Below are 22,985 nucleotides of genomic sequence, written 5' to 3' on the forward strand. Positions count from 1 at the left end.
GTGGGAATGTGAAATTAATGCAGGAGAATATAACACATTAGATCTGGTAAAATATACATGTTTTTTTCTTTTTGTATTTTTTTGTACCATCATCTTTGAAATGCAAGAGAAAGGCCATAATCTGATTTAGGACCCAAGGCTCAATTTAGGTTTTGGCCACTAGATGGCAGCAGTATGTGCAAAGTTTTAGACTGATCCAATGAACCATTGCATTTCTGTTCAACATGTTATATCAAGTCTGCCTAATTGGTCAATATATACATTTTCAAGTACATAATTGTGCACTCTCAAACAATAGCATGGTATGTTTTCTTTATGTAATACATGTATCACTAGCCACTTTAAACTATGCACTTTTATGTTTACATACCCTACATTACTCATCTCATATGTATATACTGTACTCGCTACCATCTACTGCATCTTGCCTATGCCGTTCTGTTCCCATCACTCATTCATATATCTTTATGTACATATTCTTTATCCCTTTACACTTGTGTGTATAAGGTAGTAGTTGTGGAATTGTTAGGTTAGATTACTTGTTGTTATTACTGCATTGTCGGAACTAGAAGCACAAGCATTTCGCTACACTCGCATTAACATCTGCTAACCATGTGTATGTGACAAATAAAATTTGATTTGATTTTCACTGTAATAGCTACTGTAAATTGGACTGCAGTTAGATTAACAAGAATTTAAGCTTTCTGCCAATATCAGATATGTCTATGTCCTGGGAAATGTTCTTGTTACTTACAACGTCATGCTAATCGCATTAGCGCACGTTAGCTCAACCGTCCCGAGGGTGGGACACCGATCTGTAGAGATCCTTAAGACGATATATTATTAAATAAGTCACAAAGATGTTTAAACATGCACAAGGATGACAATATAGAATTATTCATGATTCAAACCTAATCTATAAAATCAGCAATAGCAATAAGAACCCAAAGACAGCAGGTGATGGACATTACAGTATATATATATACTATAAAAAGAGATCAGAAACATGGAAAGATTGTGATGTACCCATATGTTAAATAGAATCTCCATCCTGTTGTATCTATGTGGATAGGTACTACTTTTTACCGTACCTCATGGTATCCGCGGTTGAAGCTACTTTTTACCGTACCTCATGGTATCCGCGGTTGAAGAAGTGGTCCCTGAAGCACTGTGTGACAGTGGAGCGGACCCGGAGGATCTTGGACACGTTCTCCCCACGGATCATCATGTGTCTGTTGTTGAGCTGAACGTCCACATCGGACTCCTCATTCAGCAGGTTGTCAGCGCCTCCAGCCGGCGCCAGACCCACCAGCTCCCAGAAGTCACAGGTCAGCTCATGACCTCCAGGGGCCTAGTGGAGGAGGAGAAGACAGGCAAGGCATAACAACGTTATTATAATTCATTAAAATGTAATACTAATTGGGACCGATTTCCTTCCCCTGGGACACAGTTTAAGCCTAGTCACGGACAACAACAAAAAAATAGATTGGAGATTTTTCATTGAACATGTCAAAGATTATGCTTAATCTGGGTCTGGGAAACATGACCATATATGTGTATGCTAAACTTGAAACAATAATGTATATTATTTGGAGGAATGTTTACCTGTTTTCCTTCTGGTACTTCTTTCACTGTCCCATACAGAGCCACTGTGCTTTCAGTGGACAGCACCAAGGCATTGTAGCACTGACACTATAAAACAGTGACAAAGGGCCAAAAAGATATTACAAATGAATAAGAGGAGAAAATTAAAAAAATAAAAGTGGGGTCATAAAAAAAATGTATATCATTACATTTTTGTCGTATTTTTTTATATTTTTTTAACAGAATTGAGTTTTAAAAGAGAGCGAAAAAAAAGGGGAAAAAAAGTACCAATTTATCGTTGAGAACACACTGCAGGAAACCAGTTCCATCTCTCAGCACGATGAACAGCAGGTTCTTTCCTAGCAAGAGAATAGCAAACACGCTATAAGCCTCTCTCATTCATGCAAAGAACTACAAAATATATTTTTTTAAATATAAAAATATGAGGGATTGTGGAAGTGATACAGACAATTACATTGATGGAAGCTACAATCTACCTGCAATATTTAAGCCGATCTACCTCATAAAAAAAAAAAAAGGATTACAAAAATAAATAAATAAAAACTAAAATATAAATAGCCTAAGTAAGTCTGTAGTGCATCATACAAAGTAAACAGGAACCCTAGATGGTGTTGGTTAGGGTTAGGGTCAGGGGTTAGGGTTAGGGACTGTACAACGCATTAGAATCCTGAGCGTATTCTGATAGAAAACAACGTCCATGTTATATAAGTCCCAAGGTCAACCACCCCAAAAAAAAGGCTTCAGAAAAGGCTATCCGTGACCCAGGAAACAAAACTTCAAAGTTTAATCATCACATATAGAATGTTATGAATATAAACACAGTGTGGTTCAAAACTTGTTAAAAGTTGCACATTAATTAAAATATTATAAAATGACCGGTATGAGTTCGACATCGTTGTTTTTGAATGAACAAAACTACTAACAAGACACACTTACAGTAAGTAGGCTACCCAGATCACAGTCAACACACATTTTATAGTAAGAATATAATAAAAATACAAAATAATATTTTTCCCAACCATATAAAAGTGATATTTTGAAACAGAGCCCAAGCCCATGCTTTTTTGAACCAGGTTCCTACCTTCACTCTGCTTCGTTTTAGAGTTGCCTCCATGCGATCGAGCAAAATAATAGGCCTAGACTTGATTTAGGCTACATTATAGCATGTAGCATTTAGGCTACATTACTGCATGTAGCATTTAGGCTACATTACTGCATGTAGCATTTAGGCTACATTACTGCATGTAGCATTTAGGCTACATTACAGCATGTAGCATTTAGGCTACATTACAGCATGTAGCATTTAGGCTACATTACAGCATGTAGCATTTAGGCTACATTATTGCATGTAGCATTTAGGCTACATTATTGCATGTAGCATTTAGGCTACATTATTGCATGTAGCATTTAGGCTACATTATTGCATGTAGCATTTAGGCTACATTATTGCATGTAGCATTTAGGCTACATTATTGCATGTAGCATTTAGGCTACATTACAGCATGTAGCATTTAGGCTACATTGAAATGCAGGTTTTAACTGTGTACTAATTAAACAACAAAGATTATGATCTACAGGATCAGTCTCTGTGTGTAAAATAAAAAGTGGTTAATGTGAACCAAACTCGTAGCAAAACATTAAGGAAAGCAATCCAATGTTATTTGTTTCCCAGAGAAAAAAAACAATACATTAATATTGCAGTTAGCCATGACAGCCTTTATAATAGAACGTTCGTTACCACGACAGCCTTTATAATAGAACGTTCGTTACCACGACAGCCTTTATAATAGAACGTTCGTTACCACGACAGCCTTTATAATAGAACGTTCGTTACCACGACAGCCTTTATAATAGAACGCTTGTTACCACGACAGCCTTTATAATAGAACGCTTGTTACCACGACAGCCTTTATAATAGAACGCTTGTTACCACGACAGCCTTTATAATAGAACGCTTGTTACCACGACAGCCTTTTTAATAGAACGCTTGTTACCACGACAGCCTTTATAACAGAACGCTTGTTACCACGACAGCCTTTATAATAGAACGCTTGTTACCACGACAGCCTTTATAACAGAACGCTTGTTACCACGACAGCCTTTATAATAGAACGCTTGTTACCACGACAGCCTTTATAATAGAACGCTTGTTACCACGACAGCCTTTATAATAGAACGCTTGTTACCATGACAGCCTTTATAAAAGAACGTTCGTTACCACGACAGCCTTTATAAAAGAACGTTCGTTACCACGACAGCCTTTATAATAGAACGCTCGTTACCACGACAGCCTTTATAATAGAACGCTCGTTACCACGACAGCCTTTATAACAGAACGCTCGTTACCACGACAGCCTTTATAAAAGAACGCTCGTTACCACGACAGCCTTTATAATAGAACGCTCGTTACCACGACAGCCTTTATAATAGAACGCTTGTTACCACGACAGCCTTTATAATAGAACGCTTGTTACCACGACAGCCTTTATAATAGAACGCTTGTTACCACGACAGCCTTTATAATAGAACGCTTGTTACCACGACAGCCTTTATAATAGAACGCTTGTTACCACGACAGCCTTTATAATAGAACGCTCGTTACCACGACAGCCTTTATAATAGAACGCTCGTTACCACGACAGCCTTTATAATAGAACGCTCGTTACCACGACAGCCTTTATAATAGAACGCTCGTTACCACGACAGCCTTTATAATAGACTTGGGGAAAAAAACATCTCAAAGTAGAAATAGAATGAAACAAACAAGTATTCTATTATAGTGACCCCTATAGTAGACATTAGTATTCTATTATAGTGACCCCTATAGTAGACATTAGTATTCTATTATAGTGACCCCTATAGTAGACATTAGTATTCTATTATAGTGACCCCTATAGTAGACATTAGTATTCTATTATAGTGACCCCTATAGTAGACATTAGTATTCTATTATAGTGACCCCTATAGTAGACATTAGTATTCTATTATAGTGACCCCTATAGTAGACATTAGTATTCTATTATAGTGACCCCTATAGTAGACATTAGTATTCTATTATAGTGACCCCTATAGTAGACATTAGTATTCTATTATAGTGACCCCTATAGTAGACATTAGTATTCTATTATAGTGACCCCTATAGTAGACATTAGTATTCTATTATAGTGACCCCTATAGTAGACATTAGTATTCTATTATAGTGACCCCTATAGTAGACATTAGTATTCTATTATAGTGACCCCTATAGTAGACATTAGTATTCTATTATAGTGACCCCTATAGTAGACATTAGTATTCTATTATAGTGACCCCTATAGTAGACATTAGTATTCTATTATAGTGACCCCTATAGTAGACATTAGTATTCTATTATAGTGACCCCTATAGTAGACATTAGTATTCTATTATAGTGACCCCTATAGTAGACATTAGTATTCTATTATAGTGACCCCTATAGTAGACATTAGTATTCTATTATAGTGACCCCTATAGTAGACATTAGTATTCTATTATAGTGACCCCTATAGTAGACATTAGTATTCTATTATAGTGACCCCTATAGTAGACATTAGTATTCTATTATAGTGACCCCTATAGTAGACATTAGTATTCTATTATAGTGACCCCTATAGTAGACATTAGTATTCTATTATAGTGACCCCTATAGTAGACATTAGTATTCTATTATAGTGACCCCTATAGTAGACATTAGTATTCTATTATAGTGACCCCTATAGTAGACATTAGTATTCTATTATAGTGACCCCTATAGTAGACATTAGTATTCTATTATAGTGACCCCTATAGTAGACATTAGTATTCTATTATAGTGACCCCTATAGTAGACATTAGTATTCTATTATAGTGACCCCTATAGTAGACATTAGTATTCTATTATAGTGACCCCTATAGTAGACATTAGTATTCTATTATAGTGACCCCTATAGTAGACATTAGTATTCTATTATAGTGACCCCTATAGTAGACATTAGTATTCTATTATAGTGACCCCTATAGTAGACATTAGTATTCTATTATAGTGACCCCTATAGTAGACATTAGTATTCTATTATAGTGACCCCTATAGTAGACATTAGTATTCTATTATAGTGACCCCTATAGTAGACATTAGTATTCTATTATAGTGACCCCTATAGTAGACATTAGTATTCTATTATAGTGACCCCTATAGTAGACATTAGTATTCTATTATAGTGACCCCTATAGTAGACATTAGTATTCTATTATAGTGACCCCTATAGTAGACATTAGTATTCTATTATAGTGACCCCTATAGTAGACATTAGTATTCTATTATAGTGACCCCTATAGTAGACATTAGTATTCTATTATAGTGACCCCTATAGTAGACATTAGTATTCTATTATAGTGACCCCTATAGTAGACATTAGTATTCTATTATAGTGACCCCTATAGTAGACATTAGTATTCTATTATAGTGACCCCTATAGTAGACATTAGTATTCTATTATAGTGACCCCTATAGTAGACATTAGTATTCTATTATAGTGACCCCTATAGTAGACATTAGTATTCTATTATAGTGACCCCTATAGTAGACATTAGTATTCTATTATAGTGACCCCTATAGTAGACATTAGTATTCTATTATAGTGACCCCTATAGTAGACATTAGTATTCTATTATAGTGACCCCTATAGTAGACATTAGTATTCTATTATAGTGACCCCTATAGTAGACATTAGTATTCTATTATAGTGACCCCTATAGTAGACATTAGTATTCTATTATAGTGACCCCTATAGTAGACATTAGTATTCTATTATAGTGACCCCTATAGTAGACATTAGTATTCTATTATAGTGACCCCTATAGTAGACATTAGTATTCTATTATAGTGACCCCTATAGTAGACATTAGTATTCTATTATAGTGACCCCTATAGTAGACATTAGTATTCTATTATAGTGACCCCTATAGTAGACATTAGTATTCTATTATAGTGACCCCTATAGTAGACATTAGTATTCTATTATAGTGACCCCTATAGTAGACATTAGTATTCTATTATAGTGACCCCTATAGTAGACATTAGTATTCTATTATAGTGACCCCTATAGTAGACATTAGTATTCTATTATAGTGACCCCTATAGTAGACATTAGTATTCTATTATAGTGACCCCTATAGTAGACATTAGTATTCTATTATAGTGACCCCTATAGTAGACATTAGTATTCTATTATAGTGACCCCTATAGTAGACATTAGTATTCTATTATAGTGACCCCTATAGTAGACATTAGTATTCTATTATAGTGACCCCTATAGTAGACATTAGTATTCTATTATAGTGACCCCTATAGTAGACATTAGTATTCTATTATAGTGACCCCTATAGTAGACATTAGTATTCTATTATAGTGACCCCTATAGTAGACATTAGTATTCTATTATAGTGACCCCTATAGTAGACATTAGTATTCTATTATAGTGACCCCTATAGTAGACATTAGTATTCTATTATAGTGACCCCTATAGTAGACATTAGTATTCTATTATAGTGACCCCTATAGTAGACATTAGTATTCTATTATAGTGACCCCTATAGTAGACATTAGTATTCTATTATAGTGACCCCTATAGTAGACATTAGTATTCTATTATAGTGACCCCTATAGTAGACATTAGTATTCTATTATAGTGACCCCTATAGTAGACATTAGTATTCTATTATAGTGACCCCTATAGTAGACATTAGTATTCTATTATAGTGACCCCTATAGTAGACATTAGTATTCTATTATAGTGACCCCTATAGTAGACATTAGTATTCTATTATAGTGACCCCTATAGTAGACATTAGTATTCTATTATAGTGACCCCTATAGTAGACATTAGTATTCTATTATAGTGACCCCTATAGTAGACATTAGTATTCTATTATAGTGACCCCTATAGTAGACATTAGTATTCTATTATAGTGACCCCTATAGTAGACATTAGTATTCTATTATAGTGACCCCTATAGTAGACATTAGTATTCTATTATAGTGACCCCTATAGTAGACATTAGTATTCTATTATAGTGACCCCTATAGTAGACATTAGTATTCTATTATAGTGACCCCTATAGTAGACATTAGTATTCTATTATAGTGACCCCTATAGTAGACATTAGTATTCTATTATAGTGACCCCTATAGTAGACATTAGTATTCTATTATAGTGACCCCTATAGTAGACATTAGTATTCTATTATAGTGACCCCTATAGTAGACATTAGTATTCTATTATAGTGACCCCTATAGTAGACATTAGTATTCTATTATAGTGACCCCTATAGTAGACATTAGTATTCTATTATAGTGACCCCTATAGTAGACATTAGTATTCTATTATAGTGACCCCTATAGTAGACATTAGTATTCTATTATAGTGACCCCTATAGTAGACATTAGTATTCTATTATAGTGACCCCTATAGTAGACATTAGTATTCTATTATAGTGACCCCTATAGTAGACATTAGTATTCTATTATAGTGACCCCTATAGTAGACATTAGTATTCTATTATAGTGACCCCTATAGTAGACATTAGTATTCTATTATAGTGACCCCTATAGTAGACATTAGTATTCTATTATAGTGACCCCTATAGTAGACATTAGTATTCTATTATAGTGACCCCTATAGTAGACATTAGTATTCTATTATAGTGACCCCTATAGTAGACATTAGTATTCTATTATAGTGACCCCTATAGTAGACATTAGTATTCTATTATAGTGACCCCTATAGTAGACATTAGTATTCTATTATAGTGACCCCTATAGTAGACATTAGTATTCTATTATAGTGACCCCTATAGTAGACATTAGTATTCTATTATAGTGACCCCTATAGTAGACATTAGTATTCTATTATAGTGACCCCTATAGTAGACATTAGTATTCTATTATAGTGACCCCTATAGTAGACATTAGTATTCTATTATAGTGACCCCTATAGTAGACATTAGTATTCTATTATAGTGACCCCTATAGTAGACATTAGTATTCTATTATAGTGACCCCTATAGTAGACATTAGTATTCTATTATAGTGACCCCTATAGTAGACATTAGTATTCTATTATAGTGACCCCTATAGTAGACATTAGTATTCTATTATAGTGACCCCTATAGTAGACATTAGTATTCTATTATAGTGACCCCTATAGTAGACATTAGTATTCTATTATAGTGACCCCTATAGTAGACATTAGTATTCTATTATAGTGACCCCTATAGTAGACATTAGTATTCTATTATAGTGACCCCTATAGTAGACATTAGTATTCTATTATAGTGACCCCTATAGTAGACATTAGTATTCTATTATAGTGACCCCTATAGTAGACATTAGTATTCTATTATAGTGACCCCTATAGTAGACATTAGTATTCTATTATAGTGACCCCTATAGTAGACATTAGTATTCTATTATAGTGACCCCTATAGTAGACATTAGTATTCTATTATAGTGACCCCTATAGTAGACATTAGTATTCTATTATAGTGACCCCTATAGTAGACATTAGTATTCTATTATAGTGACCCCTATAGTAGACATTAGTATTCTATTATAGTGACCCCTATAGTAGACATTAGTATTCTATTATAGTGACCCCTATAGTAGACATTAGTATTCTATTATAGTGACCCCTATAGTAGACATTAGTATTCTATTATAGTGACCCCTATAGTAGACATTAGTATTCTATTATAGTGACCCCTATAGTAGACATTAGTATTCTATTATAGTGACCCCTATAGTAGACATTAGTATTCTATTATAGTGACCCCTATAGTAGACATTAGTATTCTATTATAGTGACCCCTATAGTAGACATTAGTATTCTATTATAGTGACCCCTATAGTAGACATCGATTAAGTGCACAAGGCTACATGTGTGAAAACATAACGTTCACTGAGTAATTTTTTAAATAATTCCCCCTCACTTAACAGTATGTTAAGTTCAACACAACAAAAGCAATAACTTTGGGCTACACTGCATTACTACATTACTACATTGTACACTTTCTGCCTGGGGACATCTGTTCTACAATGTGCCAGCAGAGCATGATACCCTTTGTTGGCATAATTGATCTCTTTCAGGCAGACAGTACACCTGGCCTTTTTATCCGTTGTCTTGTAAAAGTGAGAAAGAGGGGAAGTGTGTGGTGTTCCTTTCACCTCTATAGCGGCATCCATCTTAAACCAAGCCCAGTTTAAACCAGGCCGCAGGTCCAGCTACACTTGATCCCTGAATCCACTTGTTTAACAAGCAATGCCTCATTTTCACTTAATTCTCTCATTTTAGAAAATTAACCACAAAGGGAAAACATTAGTTCATAGATAGTAGTTAGTTCATTAGCTAGCTAACTAGTTAACATTTCACACAGATTGCCAGGGTCCAGAGAGCAACTAACGTTATAGCTTGAGGATCGGCAAGAAGTCGTATACCAGTTAATACTATATAGTGGTTGCTCCACTAAAAGTTTTGCGATTATGCTGCGGGACTTAGAGGTAATTTGTGGTTTAGTACAGTGCCCTGCGTCACCACTTCATTGCTCCAGACCACCACAAGGGGGAGTTAGAGCACTGATTATGCTTTTGGGTCCTACTGTGTCTCTAACTGACAATGAATGGCCGACATAAACCTAAATAGAAACTGATAATTGTGTACAACTTCAGTATTACTTACTAAAACTGTTGTTACACTAAGGTTTTTATTATTTTATTTTGTTAGGATTATTTTTGCTCTTCCTGTAGTAGTGTAGACCACTCCCGACCGGTCACGTTGTACAGCGCCTGAGTGGCGCAACAGTCTAAGACACTGCATAGCAGTGCAAGCTGTGTTGCTACAGATGCTGGTTCACTATCTGTGCCGGTCTCGACCGGGAGACTCATGAGATGACTGTAGGTGCTTGGTTTCTCTCCCTCTAAAAACAGAAATAAATTATTCTAAATAATAAACTGGCTTTAAATACGAATTAGTAACAATGTTCAAGAAGGGCCTTTTCCTCGCTCGTTTACGTTATTTGAAAACAAAATCATCTCCAAAATATTGTTATTTTTTTTAAACAACAATTATTATTATTAATTTAGAATGATATAAAAGCCCCTTGGATATTCTCACAGATATATTATTAACCCTGTTATTATCAGGACAATATACAGTGGGGAGAACAAGTATTTGATACACTGCCGATTTTGCAGGTTTTCCTACTTACAAAGCATGTAGAGGTCTGTAATTTTTATCATAGGTACACTTCAACTATGAGAGACGGAATCTAAAACAAAAATCCAGAAAATCACATTGTATGATTTTTAAGTAATTAATTTGCATTTTATTGCATGACATAAGTATTTGATACATCAGAAAAGCAGAACTTCATATTTGGTACAGAAACCTTGGTTTGCAATTACAGAGATCATACGTTTCCTGTAGTTCTTGACTAGGTTTGCACACACTGCAGCAGGGATTTTGGCCCACTCCTCCCTACAGATCTTCTCCAGATCCTTCAGGTTTCGGGGCTGTCGCTGGGCAATACGGACTTTCAGCTCCCTCCAAAGATTTTCTATTGGGTTCAGGTCTGGAGACTGGCTAGGCCACTCCAGGACCTTGAGATGCTTCTTACGGAGCCACTCCTTAGTTGCCATGGCTGTGTGCTTCGTGTCGTTGTCATGCTGGAAGACCCAGCCACGACCCATCTTCAATGCTCTTACTGAGGGAAGGAGGTTGTTGGCCAAGATCTCGCGATACATGGCCCCATCCATCCTCCCCTCAATACGGTGCAGTCGTCCTGTCCCCTTTGCAGAAAAGCATCCCCAAAGAATGATGTTTCCACCTCCATGCTTCACGGTTGGGATGGTGTTCTTGGGGTTGTACTCATACTTCTTCTTCCTCCAAACACGGCGAGTGGAGTTAGACCAAAAAGCTCTATTTTTGTCTCATCAGACCACATGACCTTCTCCCATTCCTCCTCTGGATCATCCAGATGGTCATTGGCAAACTTCAGACAGGCCTGGACATGCACTGGCTTAAGCAGGGGGACCTTGCGTGCGCTGCAGGATTTTAATCCATGACGGCGTAGTGTGTTACTAATGGTTTTCTTTGAGACTGTGGTCCCAGCTCTCTTCAGGTCATTGACCAGGTCCTGCCGTGTAGTTCTGGGCTGATCCCTCACCTTCCTCATGATCATTGATGCCCCACGAGGTGAAATCTTGCATGGAGCCCCGGACCGAGGGTGATTGACCGTCATCTTGAACTTCTTCCATTTTCTAATAATTGCGCCAACAGTTGTTTCCTTCTCACCAAGCTGCTTGCCTATTGTCCTGTAGCCCATCCCAGCCTTGTGCAGGTCTACAATTTTATCCCTGATGTCCTTACCCAGCTCTCTGGTCTTGGCCATTGTGGAGAGGTTGGAATCTGTTTGATTGTGTGTGGACAGGTGTCTTTTATACAGGTAACGAGTTCAAACAGGTGCAGTTAATACAGGTAATGAGTGGAGAACAGGAGGGCTTCTTAAAGAAAAACTAACAGGTCTGTGAGAGCCGGAATTCTTACTGGTTGGTAGGTGATCAAATACTTATGTCATGCAATAAAATGCAAATTAATTATTAAAAAATCATACAATGTGATTTTCTGGATTTTTGTTTTAGATTCCGTCTCTCACAGTTGAAGTGTACCTATGATAAAAATTACAGACCTCTACATGCTTTGTAAGTAGGAAAACCTGCAAAATCGGCAGTGTATCAAATACTTGTTCTCCCCACTGTATATTGGTCATGGCTCAGGAGTGGCACACAATGGGATTGCCTTGCAGTTCTCCAGCTGTATCCACTGAAAGCGCACAAGATTCAAGGCACGAGGGCAGGGGGCACAGAATGGGCTGCAGAGCCACACACAGAAGACGGACCTAGCCCATGGTGAATGTATTTCTTAGTTAGGTTGGCTGTATCACAACCGGCCGTGATTGGTTGCAATTTCAGTTTAACATTAAGAAATGTTATGCTCTTAGTGTAACCTTTATTTAACTAAGCAAGTCAGTTAATAAGAACAAATTCTTATTTACAAGGACAGCCTACTCCTTCCTCCCCGGCAGGGAATTGAACCCCGGTCTCCCGCGTGCCCGCACAACACGGGGATTCTTTAGCTAAATAGCCCAGTACTGTAGCCTACTCCTGACCGGCACGTTGGTTGTACAGCGACATATTTTCCCGTTCCATCCTAATGGAAACCCAGGGTTTTTTTTGTTTTCCTTGGAATAGAAACACCATAATATTAATCAAATTAATTAAGCAAAATTTCTTTAAAAAATCAGTCCCATATACAATGTTCTTACAAAAAAAAGTTTTCAATTCTCTAGTACAGCCATTATTGAAGGCTATCAAATGCCTCTCAAAGACGCCCTCTGGTGGTCAAACTAGCACCAACTACCACTAATGGTACCAGTGGTTGGCACAGTGCCATAGAATTCTGCGGCACCATGCAAGCTGAGCCGCAGTAGACTTCAACTTTTTAAAGGAAGAACCGCTGTAGCTAATTGGTTCCTCAAGATAATGTTACCTCATCTGATGTTGTAGCGTCAGCTAGCTAGCGGTCTGACTAACTTTGTTAGCCAGCTAATATTCACACCATAAACTCAATTATTTCATCAGCTAAGTTAGATAATGTTGCTCAAAATTTCTCTGGCTAGCTAACAGATAACTCGATCCAGCTACTGTAGCAAGATAACAGTACTTAACATTGCTAACAATTCTTGTCCCACCACACTTACTCCCTCAACTCAAACTTTCCAAATGCCAGTTTTTCAGTTACAGCTCATGAAGTACGCTTCATCACCCAATCAAAACTGCCTTCCCACTCTGCGCTGACTTCCAGAGCGCGCGCTGATGCTCTAACTAGCAAGTTGGTTGTCTCTTCAGTCGCGTGCTACATTCTGTTAGGTGAATGACTGGCTGAGCGCAGGCTCGAGCCTTGGCTACAGACATAATTGCTTCAAACATGTATCACTGGTTCGCTTACAGCCATTAGTGACCCAAACACGGATATTAGAACCCCCCCCCCAAAAAAAAACCTGAATCAAGTACTTTAACTATTTTGGATTCAAAACGGTGAATTTTGCCAAAAGGTAACTGGTTTGCATCTCTGTGTTTAGCTAAAAAATAAATATTAAAAATGTAACATTTTGCTGCCTGTTTTGCATGTTATTTCAACATTAATACGTGTCACATATCAGTTTGCAAACAATGTAAAACATTTTTATAATTCAGTTAAAAAAGCCGCATACAAACAATGTTGCTTTCTTGAGTAAGGCAGCTTAAAAATGCAGGTGTTTCATCCTAGCTCAGTGCTTTCTGTGGTGGTGGGGAAGACAGGGGAAAATACGGAGCGTAGAGGTTGTAATGTTCTCTAGTTGCGCCGTGATTGGCTCAGTGTTCTGTCACTCAAGGGGACACTACGACACCGCAAAATCTATGGGGAGAGCTAAAAAATTCAAGCCCCTTGGGTGCTGCCATAGTTACATTAGAAGTGCCCATCCAAGAAGGCTCAAAGGTCATTGGCCACAGATAAAATTACATCAAATCACATTAGATCTACAGTAGCTTTGATTGGACTGATCATGTCAACGTTAGGGCTGTTGCTGTGACCGTATTACCGCCAAACCAGCGGCCACGAGTCAAATTCCAAGTGACCATGGCCTCCCAAGAGGCCCAGCGGTCTAAGGCACTGCTTTGCAGTACTAGAGGCATCACTACAGACCTGGGTTCGATCCCGGGCTGTGTTGCAGCCGGCCGCAACCGGGAGACCCATGAGGCAGCGAACAATTGGCCCAGCGTCGTCCGGATTAGGGGAAGGGTTTGGCCGGCCGGGATGTTCTTGTCCCATTGCGGTCTAGCGACTCCTTGTGGCGGGCCGGGTGCATGCACGCTGACTTCAGACGCCAGTTGTATGGTGTTTCCTCTGAGACATTGGTGCGGTTGGCTTCCGGGTTAAGCAAGCAGTGTGTCAAGAAGCAGTGCGGCTTGGCAGGGTCGTGTTTTCGGAAGACGCACGGCTCTCGACCTTCGCCTCTCCCGAGTCCGTACAAGAGTTGCAGCGATGGGAAAAGACTAACTACTAATTGGATTTCACGAAAAAGGGGTAGGAAAAAAAACAACTACTCACCACATGTTATACACTGCAGTGCTAGCTAGCTGTAGCTTTCAGTACTACATTCATTCACTGATCCTTTGATTGGGTGGACAACATGTCAGTTAATGCTGCAAGAGCTCCGATAGGTTGGAGGTGGTCCTCCGGAAGTTGTCATAATTACTGTGTAAGTCTATGGAAGAAACATGAGAACCATGAACCTCCTAAGGTTTTGTATTTAAGTCAATGTACCCAGAGGAGGACGGAAGCTAGCTGTCCTCCGGCTACACCATGTTGCTACCCTACAAAGTGCTGATGAGACTACTGTGAACTTTCATTGAAAAACATTGTGTTTTAATCAATTATTTGGTGATGTGAAAATATTTAGTTTAAAAATGATAATTTTTAGTATAGTTTTTAGTATAAAAATGATTTTTTACAAAATGATAGTCCTCCCCTTCCTCCTCTGAGGAGCCTCCACTGAAATGCAGCTGCCAGAACGTCTTATATTAACTGAGAAAACCACTGTATGTGGTTAAAACTTATTTCCTCGTTTCGGGGTTCATCAGTGAAGGTAACACGTGATGCTTGAGCTGATGCAAGGACGAACACCGAACGCACAAATAGTTCTGACCAGTGTCCAACAAAAGTAAGCAAGGTTGCTATGGAAATTACCCAAGATGCGCTGTGATTTCGATGCTAAATATCATAACTTAGATTAAAGATTTTTTTTTAAATTACGTGCAACTTTTACAAGTTTTGAATCACACAGTATTCATGTTCATAACATTATGTACACAGTGTTGCAGAAACTTTTCAGTTCTGTTTTCTGGGTCACGGAACACATTTTTGGTGGGTAGCTAGCTGTACCCATTGACTTCCAGTCTTTGCGCTAAGCTAGCGCTAAAACGACCTCTATCTTCCTTCATACTGGACTTTCTACAATCCTCACCTTGTTTTCTCATTCGGTGCACCCAGCCAAACACCTTCACTCTCTCCCCCCGGAGAGGCTCCAACTGATAGATTTTAACCTTTTGGGAAAGTGTTGATTCAATTTCAATATTTAAACACAATGGAAGACAAAAAAATTACACTCTTATTTCCAAAGATGAGGAGTTTCTGACAGGATGCTGACTAAAGAGAATATAGTGGATCTGACCGTTTTTGGCTCTGGAAGGCTGGAGTCGTTCTCAATGGTGACTTTCTTAGCTCCGTCCAGGTTCTTCTCTCGTCTCTCAGAATCCTCTGCCTTCAAAATCAAAGTTGAAAATCATTTACATAAATTGCCTCTTACATACACTACTGCTACCTGTGAGCAGTGAGTGTACAGTTTATGGCCGAAGACAATAGTGTGTATAATTATAATGGTGCATCCTATTCCCTACATAGTGCACTACTTTTGACCAGAGGTAGCGCACTATATGGGGGGATAGGGTGCCATTACCTCCTTTTTGTCTTTGGAGTCGCTCTTCATCTGCTCTCTGGCAAATAACTTTTTCACATTTTTCTTCTGTGTCTTGGAGATCACTGCCCAACGCTGAGATTAATAGGAGAAACAAAAATCAGTAAGTGAAAAGAAAATGAAAACATCTTCAGATTTTGCTGGGTTTGTGTTTTGACTTGATTTTTGATTGCTTGTTGTAACTATCTACCTCTCCCTCCTTCTGAGAATCCACGTAGATGGTTGGGAATGGTTCTTTTCCAGCAAATATCAATGCCTGTGAAATCCACAGAGCTGTTGTTACTGCACTTAACTGTGATTTATTTAAAGGGGATCGTAGACATATCAATTCTGTTGAATGGGTGTAATAATGAAAAACAAACAGACAACACTGATTCCTCTTACCCTCAATGAGGTCTTGAAAGGCTTCTGTTCTGTTCCGTCGCCATCCTGGTCATTTCCCTCTTTGTCAGACACGTACAGTTCACCTGGAAAAAGTGAAAGCACTGTAATACTTGATCTTGCATGCAATGCCATTTCCTCTAAACCTAGCTTGACATGTTCAGTTATCATTCCCGATGCTAAATCCCATATTTGACATCCCACTACGTTGCCTATTTCACCCACTCAAAGGTTGGAGCTACAGTGCTTTGGGAAAGTATTCAGACCCCTGGACTTTTCCCACATTTTGTTACGTTACAGCCCTATTCTAAAATTGATTAAATTGTATTCCCTCCTCAATCAACACACAATACCCCATAATGACAAGACAAAAACTTTATTTTTAATGTTGGCACATTTATTAAAATATAAAAAACTGAAATATCACATTTACATAAGTATTCAGACCCTTTACGAAGCACTTTGTTGAAGCACCTTCGGCAGCCACCAGTCTTATTGGGTATGATGCTACAAGCTTACCACACCTGTATTTGGCAAGTTTCTCCCATTCTTTCCTGCAGATCCTCTCAAGCTCTGTTGGATGGGGAGCGTCCCTGCACAGCTATATTCTGGTCTCGCCAGAGATGTACTTAAACTTCTAAAACCCTGTTTTCGCTTTTTGCTTTGTTATTATGCGGTATTGTGTATATATTGATGAGGGGGGGGAAATATATTTACTCAACTTTAGAATAAGGCTGTAACGTGACAAAATGTGGTAAAAGTCAAGCCGTCTGAATACTTTCCGAACGCACTGTGTGTACATATTGTGGAGTTGAGAATATCAGCTAGGTACAGGTATGACAGAAATGAAAAAGGCACTAAAACAAACAAAATGCTTAACTAGCTTTTTTTTAGCTAGTTAGACAGTGAAGATACGGTTATGCTACCGGTGGGCTCCCGAGTGGCGCAGCGGTCTAAGGCTCTGCATCTCAGTGCTAGAGGCGTCCCTACAGACCCTGATTCGATCCCAGGCTGTATCACAACCGGCCATGATTGGGAGTCGCATAGGGCGGTGCACACTTGGCCCAGCGTCGTCCGGGTTAGGGGAGGGTTTGGCCAGGGTAGGCCGTCATTGTAAAATAATAATTTGTTCTTAACTGACTTGCCTAGTTAAATAAAGGTTAAATTAAAAAAAAAAAAATTAAAGTATGCAAGCTAACTAGCAACACCGGTCTGATGCAACACTTGACACATTATTTCAGCATTGTATATATAGTAGCTAGCTACATAACGTTACACAATGAGTTTACCTGCAGGTTTCGTTGCCGTCTCCGCCATATCCATGTAGAAATTGTATCAAATCTGTATATTTTAATGAAATACTAGCTAGCTAATAATAATACTGAAAAGAACCGGCCTTTGCTTCTCCCGTTGGTTTGTGTGCTCACGTATGATTATCTGCGCATACAACTTCCGAAAAGGTCGTGAACGTTGATTGGTTACAGTGTGCAGTAAATTGAACGCGGATTGGTTCACAGTTCCTGACAGTCATTGTAGTCACGCCCTGACATGATGAAAGGACCATATCTGGTGTGTTATTGGACCATAGAGATATATGAAGCTAAGAGATGATGAGGCTATATATGATTCATGCATATTTAATTCAATCCATTACATCGTGCATATATTGTTGCAGAATCCATTTGAACCCATTAATGTCCATACATTAAATTAAATAAAAAATGTTCTTTGGTTCACTTCCCGTACAAAAAAAAAAGATTGCAGTTTCAAAATTGCTGTCGACTGTTGTATTTTAGAAGCAGTAATTGCAGAAATGCAGTTATACAACCCTCTGACTGCAATATTTTTTCGTAAGGGTTGTTCTCGGAGCTACTGACGGGCAAATCTGAATAAATGTTTTGTATGTTTGCCATTCAGAGGGAGATTGGGCAAGACAAAATATATTTGTGTCTTTGAACGAGGTATGGTAGTAGGTACCAGGCGCACCGGTTTGTGTCAAGAAGTGCAACGCTGTTGTTGTTTTTTTACGGTCAACAGTTTCCCGTGTGTATCAAGAATGGTCCACCACCCAAAGGACATCCAGCCAATTTGACACAACTGTGGGAATCATTGGAGTCAACATGGGCCAGCATCCCTGTGGACTGCTTTTGACACATTGTAGAGTTCATACCCCAATGAATTGAGGCTGATCTGAGGGCAAAAAGGGGGTGCAACTCAATATTAGGAAGGTGTTCCTAATGTTTTGTACACTCTGTATGTACAGTGCATTCAGAAAGATTTCAGACCCCTTGACCTTTTCCACATTTTGTTACGTTACAGCCTTATTATAACATTTATAAATATACCCCAAAATGACAAAGCAGAAACAGGTTTAGAGATTTTAGCAAATGTGTACCAATTTTTTGGGGAAATACCACATTTACATAAGTATTCAGACCCTTTACTCAGTAGTTTGTTGAAGCACCTTTGGCAGTGATTACAGCCTCAATTCTTCTTAGGTAGGACGCTACAAGCTTGGCACACCTGTATTTGGGGAGTTTCATCAATGCTGCAGACATTTTTTGGTACCCTTCCCCAGGTCTGTACCTCGACACAATCCTGTCTCGGAGCTCTACGCACAATTCCTTCGACCTCATGGCTTGGTTTTTGCTCTGACATGCACTGTCAACTGTGGAACCTTTTATATATCCCCCTTGGCATTTTTCCTATTTTGTTGCATTACAACCAATAATTTAAATATATTTTTTATTTGGATTTCGTGTAATGGACAAACACAAAATAGTCCAAATTGATGAAGTGAAATTAAAAAAGGTTGTTTAAAAAAATACAAAAACGGAAAAGTGGTGCGTGCAGATGTATTCACCCCCTTTGCTATGAAGCCCCTAAATAAGATCTGGTGCAACCAATTACCTTCATAAGTCACATAATAAGTTAAATAAAGTCCACCTGTGTGCAATCTAAGTGTCACAATCTGTCACATGATCTCAGCATATATACACACCTGTTCTGAAAGGCCCAAGAGTCTGCAACACCACTAAGCAAGAGGCACCACCAAGCAAGCGGCACCATGAAGACCAAGGAGCTCTCCAAACAGATCAGGGACAAAGCTATGGAGAAGTACAGATCAGGGTTGGGTTATAAAAAAATATCAGAAACATTGAACATCCCACGGAGCACCATTAAATCCATTATTATAAATTGGAAAGAATATGGCACCACAACAAACCTGCCAAAACTCACGGACCGGTCAAGGAGGGCATTAATCAGAGAGTGTCACGCCCTGACCTTAGTTATCTTTGTTTTCTTTATTATTTTGGTTAGGTCAGGGTGTGACAAGGGTGGTTGGTTTAGTTTTTGTATTGTCTCTGTGTTTTTGTCCTGTCTAGGGTATTTGTATATCTATGGGGTTTTAGTATGTCTAGGTATATGTAGGTCTATGGTGGCCTGAATTGGTTCCCAATCAGAGGCAGCTGTTTATCGTTGTCTCTGATTGGAGATCCTATTTAGGTTGCCATTTTCCATTTTGGTTTTGTGGGTTGTTATTCTATGTTTAGTTGCCTGTTTTGCACTAGCCATATTGCTTCACGTTTTGTTGTTTGTATAGTTCTGTTCAGTGTTCTCTCTTTTATTAAAAGAGTTATGTTCGCTTACTACGCTGCGCCTTGGTCTCCTCCTTACGGCGACCGTGACAGAGAGGCAACAAAGAGACCAAAGATAACCCTGAAGGAGCTGCAAAGCTCCACAGTGGAGATCGGAGTATCTGTCCATTGGACCACTTTAAGCCATACACATACCACAGAGCTGGGCTTTACGGAAGAGGGGCCAGAAAAAAAGCCATTGGTCAGATGAGACAAACATTTAGCTTTAGGGCCATCAAGGAAAATGTCTGGCACAAACCAAACACCTCTCATCACCCCGAGAACACCATCCCCTCAGTGAAGCATGGTTATGACAGCATCATGCTGTAGGGATGTTTTTCAGCAGCAGGGACTGGGAGACTAGTCAGAATTGAAGGAATGTTGTATGGTGCTAAATACAGGGAAATTCTTGAGGGTAGACTGGGACGGAGGTTCACCTTCCAGCAGGACAATGACCCTAAGCATACTGTTAAAGCAACAGTTGAGACATTTAAATGTCTTGGAATGGCCTAGTCAAAGCCCAGACCTCAATCCTATTGATAATCTGTGGTATGACTTAAAAATTGCTGTGCACCAGCGGAACCCATCCAACTTGAAGGAGCTGGAGCATTTTTTTCTTGAAGAATGGGCAGAAATCCCAGTGGCTAGATGTGCCAAGCTTAGAGACATACCCCAAGAGACTTTCAGCTGTAATTGCTGCAAAAGGTGGCTCTACAAAGTATTGACTTTGGTGGGGGGGGGGGGTGAATAGTTATGCACGCTCAAGTTCTGTTTTTTTGTCTTATTTCTTGTTTGTTTCACAGTAGAAAATATTTTGCATTTTCAAAGTGGTAGGCATGTTGTGTAAATCAAATGAGACAAACCCCCCCCCCAAAATTCATTTTAATTCCAGGTTGTAAGGCAACAAAATAGGAAAAACACCAAGGGGGTGAATACTTCCACAAGGCACTGAAGACAGGTGTGCCTTTCCAAATCATGTCCAATCAAGTTGTAGAAACATCTCAAAGATGATCAATGGAAAGAGGATGCACCTCTGCTCAATTTCGAGTCTCATAGCAAAGGGTCTGAATATTTATTTAAGGTAGCTATTTTTGTAAAAACTTTGAATACATTTGCAAACATTTAAAAACCTGTTTTCGCTTTGTCATTATTGGATATTGTGTGTATTTTTATGAGGACAAAAAAAACAACATGCAATCTATTTTAGAATAAGGCTGTAACATAACAAAATGTGGAAAAAGTGAAGAGTTCTGAACAATTTCCAAATGCACTGTATGTATATATAACACTATCTAAAGAAATACACACACACACACACACACACACACACACACACACACACACACACACACACACACACACACACACACACACACAGCCCTAGCGTATATGCATTCTAAGCCAATTCAATGGAGACTGGAGAGTGAGTCAGTTTACGTTCTCTCTCAGATCATAAATATGTTGTGTTTAGAGACACAACCCACACACACACACACCTAGAGTATATGCAGTATAAACATGTAATCACTACTTCCAGTGTGAAGGAAATCTGGAGCTTTTGTTCAGCTGATATTCAATACCTCGTGATAAGCTGCAGACCTTTTTATCTACCGAGTGTTCTCATCCGTAATCGCCACAGCTGTATACATCCCTCCACAAGCCAACACCACGTTGGCATTCAACAAACTGTATGGGGCCATAAACAAACTAGAGGCAGCATCTCTGGTGGGCAAAGACTAACGGAGGGAGACTTAATAAAACCATTCTCACACACACACACACACACACACACACACACACACACACACACACACACACACACACACACACACACACACACACACACACACACACACACACACACACACAACCACTCAAACTCTAAACCACTAGACTACCTCCAAAAACAATGAGGAGCTCCCCCAACCTCCCTTCGGCAATTCTGACCATTACTATTTTCCTGCTTACAAACAAAAGCTGAAACAGAATGTACCAATGACGCGCTCAATACAGAAGTGGTCCGATAAAGCAAACGCGAGTCTACAAGACTGTTTTGCTGGTACAGACTGTGATGCTCACGTCGAGGAGGAATACAACCACTGGGTCTTGCATGAAAGCCCCTGTTCCCGGATGACTTTGTGATGTCTCTCTCCGGCCGATATGAGGTTAGACCCAGGTGCAGAGAAGAGACCACACATCAATGGTTAAGGATAAACATAAATACTTTACTGAGAAACAGTACACCTAGGGGAAAAACAACAAAGACTAAGTGTTGAAAACTCACTCAGGAAACAACCACACACAGTAAACAATTCAAGCATCTGTAAATGGCCACAGAAAACACACCTCTTTTAACAGGGACACAATCTTGAAATAATAAGACACAATAAAAGTATCTAGTTCGGTCTCTGCCGCCCTCTGGTGGTCAGGAGGAACCCTGACAGCCTGTGTGAGTAAAACCATTAAACAGGTTAACAATCAGAAGACTGTCAGGCCAGATGGAATACCAGGGCGCGTTATCAAAGAATGCGCAGACCAGCTGGCAAGTGTCTTCACAGACATTTTCAATCTCTCCTTGTCCCCGGCTTGTAATCCTAACATGTTTCAAGCTGACCACCATTGTCCCTGTTCCCAAGAACTCCAAGATGACCTGGCTAAATGACTATCGCCCCTGTAGCACTCACATCTGTAATGACGAAGTGCTTTTAAAAAGGCTGGCTATGACACACATCAACA

The 22,985-nt window shown here is 38.8% G+C and overlaps 1 protein-coding gene across 1 annotated transcript in view; it reads right to left on the minus strand.

The window, feature by feature from the left end:
• LOC139539218 (asparagine--tRNA ligase, cytoplasmic-like) overlaps positions 1–18,065 on the minus strand; it is a 34,511-nt gene extending 16,446 nt beyond the window's left edge. Inside the window, exons 1-9 of the mRNA XM_071342112.1 lie at positions 17,901–18,065; positions 16,615–16,697; positions 16,421–16,486; positions 16,213–16,305; positions 15,928–16,017; positions 15,721–15,799; positions 1,873–1,943; positions 1,606–1,692; positions 1,130–1,351 (exon numbers count right to left, since the gene is read on the minus strand). Coding sequence (XP_071198213.1) covers positions 1,130–1,351; positions 1,606–1,692; positions 1,873–1,943; positions 15,721–15,799; positions 15,928–16,017; positions 16,213–16,305; positions 16,421–16,486; positions 16,615–16,697; positions 17,901–17,934 — 825 coding nt within the window. The 5' untranslated portion in view covers positions 17,935–18,065. The remainder of the gene's footprint in view (positions 1–1,129; positions 1,352–1,605; positions 1,693–1,872; positions 1,944–15,720; positions 15,800–15,927; positions 16,018–16,212; positions 16,306–16,420; positions 16,487–16,614; positions 16,698–17,900) is intronic.
• Positions 18,066–22,985: the final 4,920 nt, after the last annotated feature.

The sequence above is a fragment of the Salvelinus alpinus genome, chromosome 1, assembly GCF_045679555.1.
Source record: "Salvelinus alpinus chromosome 1, SLU_Salpinus.1, whole genome shotgun sequence".
Classification (NCBI taxonomy): Eukaryota; Metazoa; Chordata; class Actinopteri; order Salmoniformes; family Salmonidae; genus Salvelinus; species Salvelinus alpinus.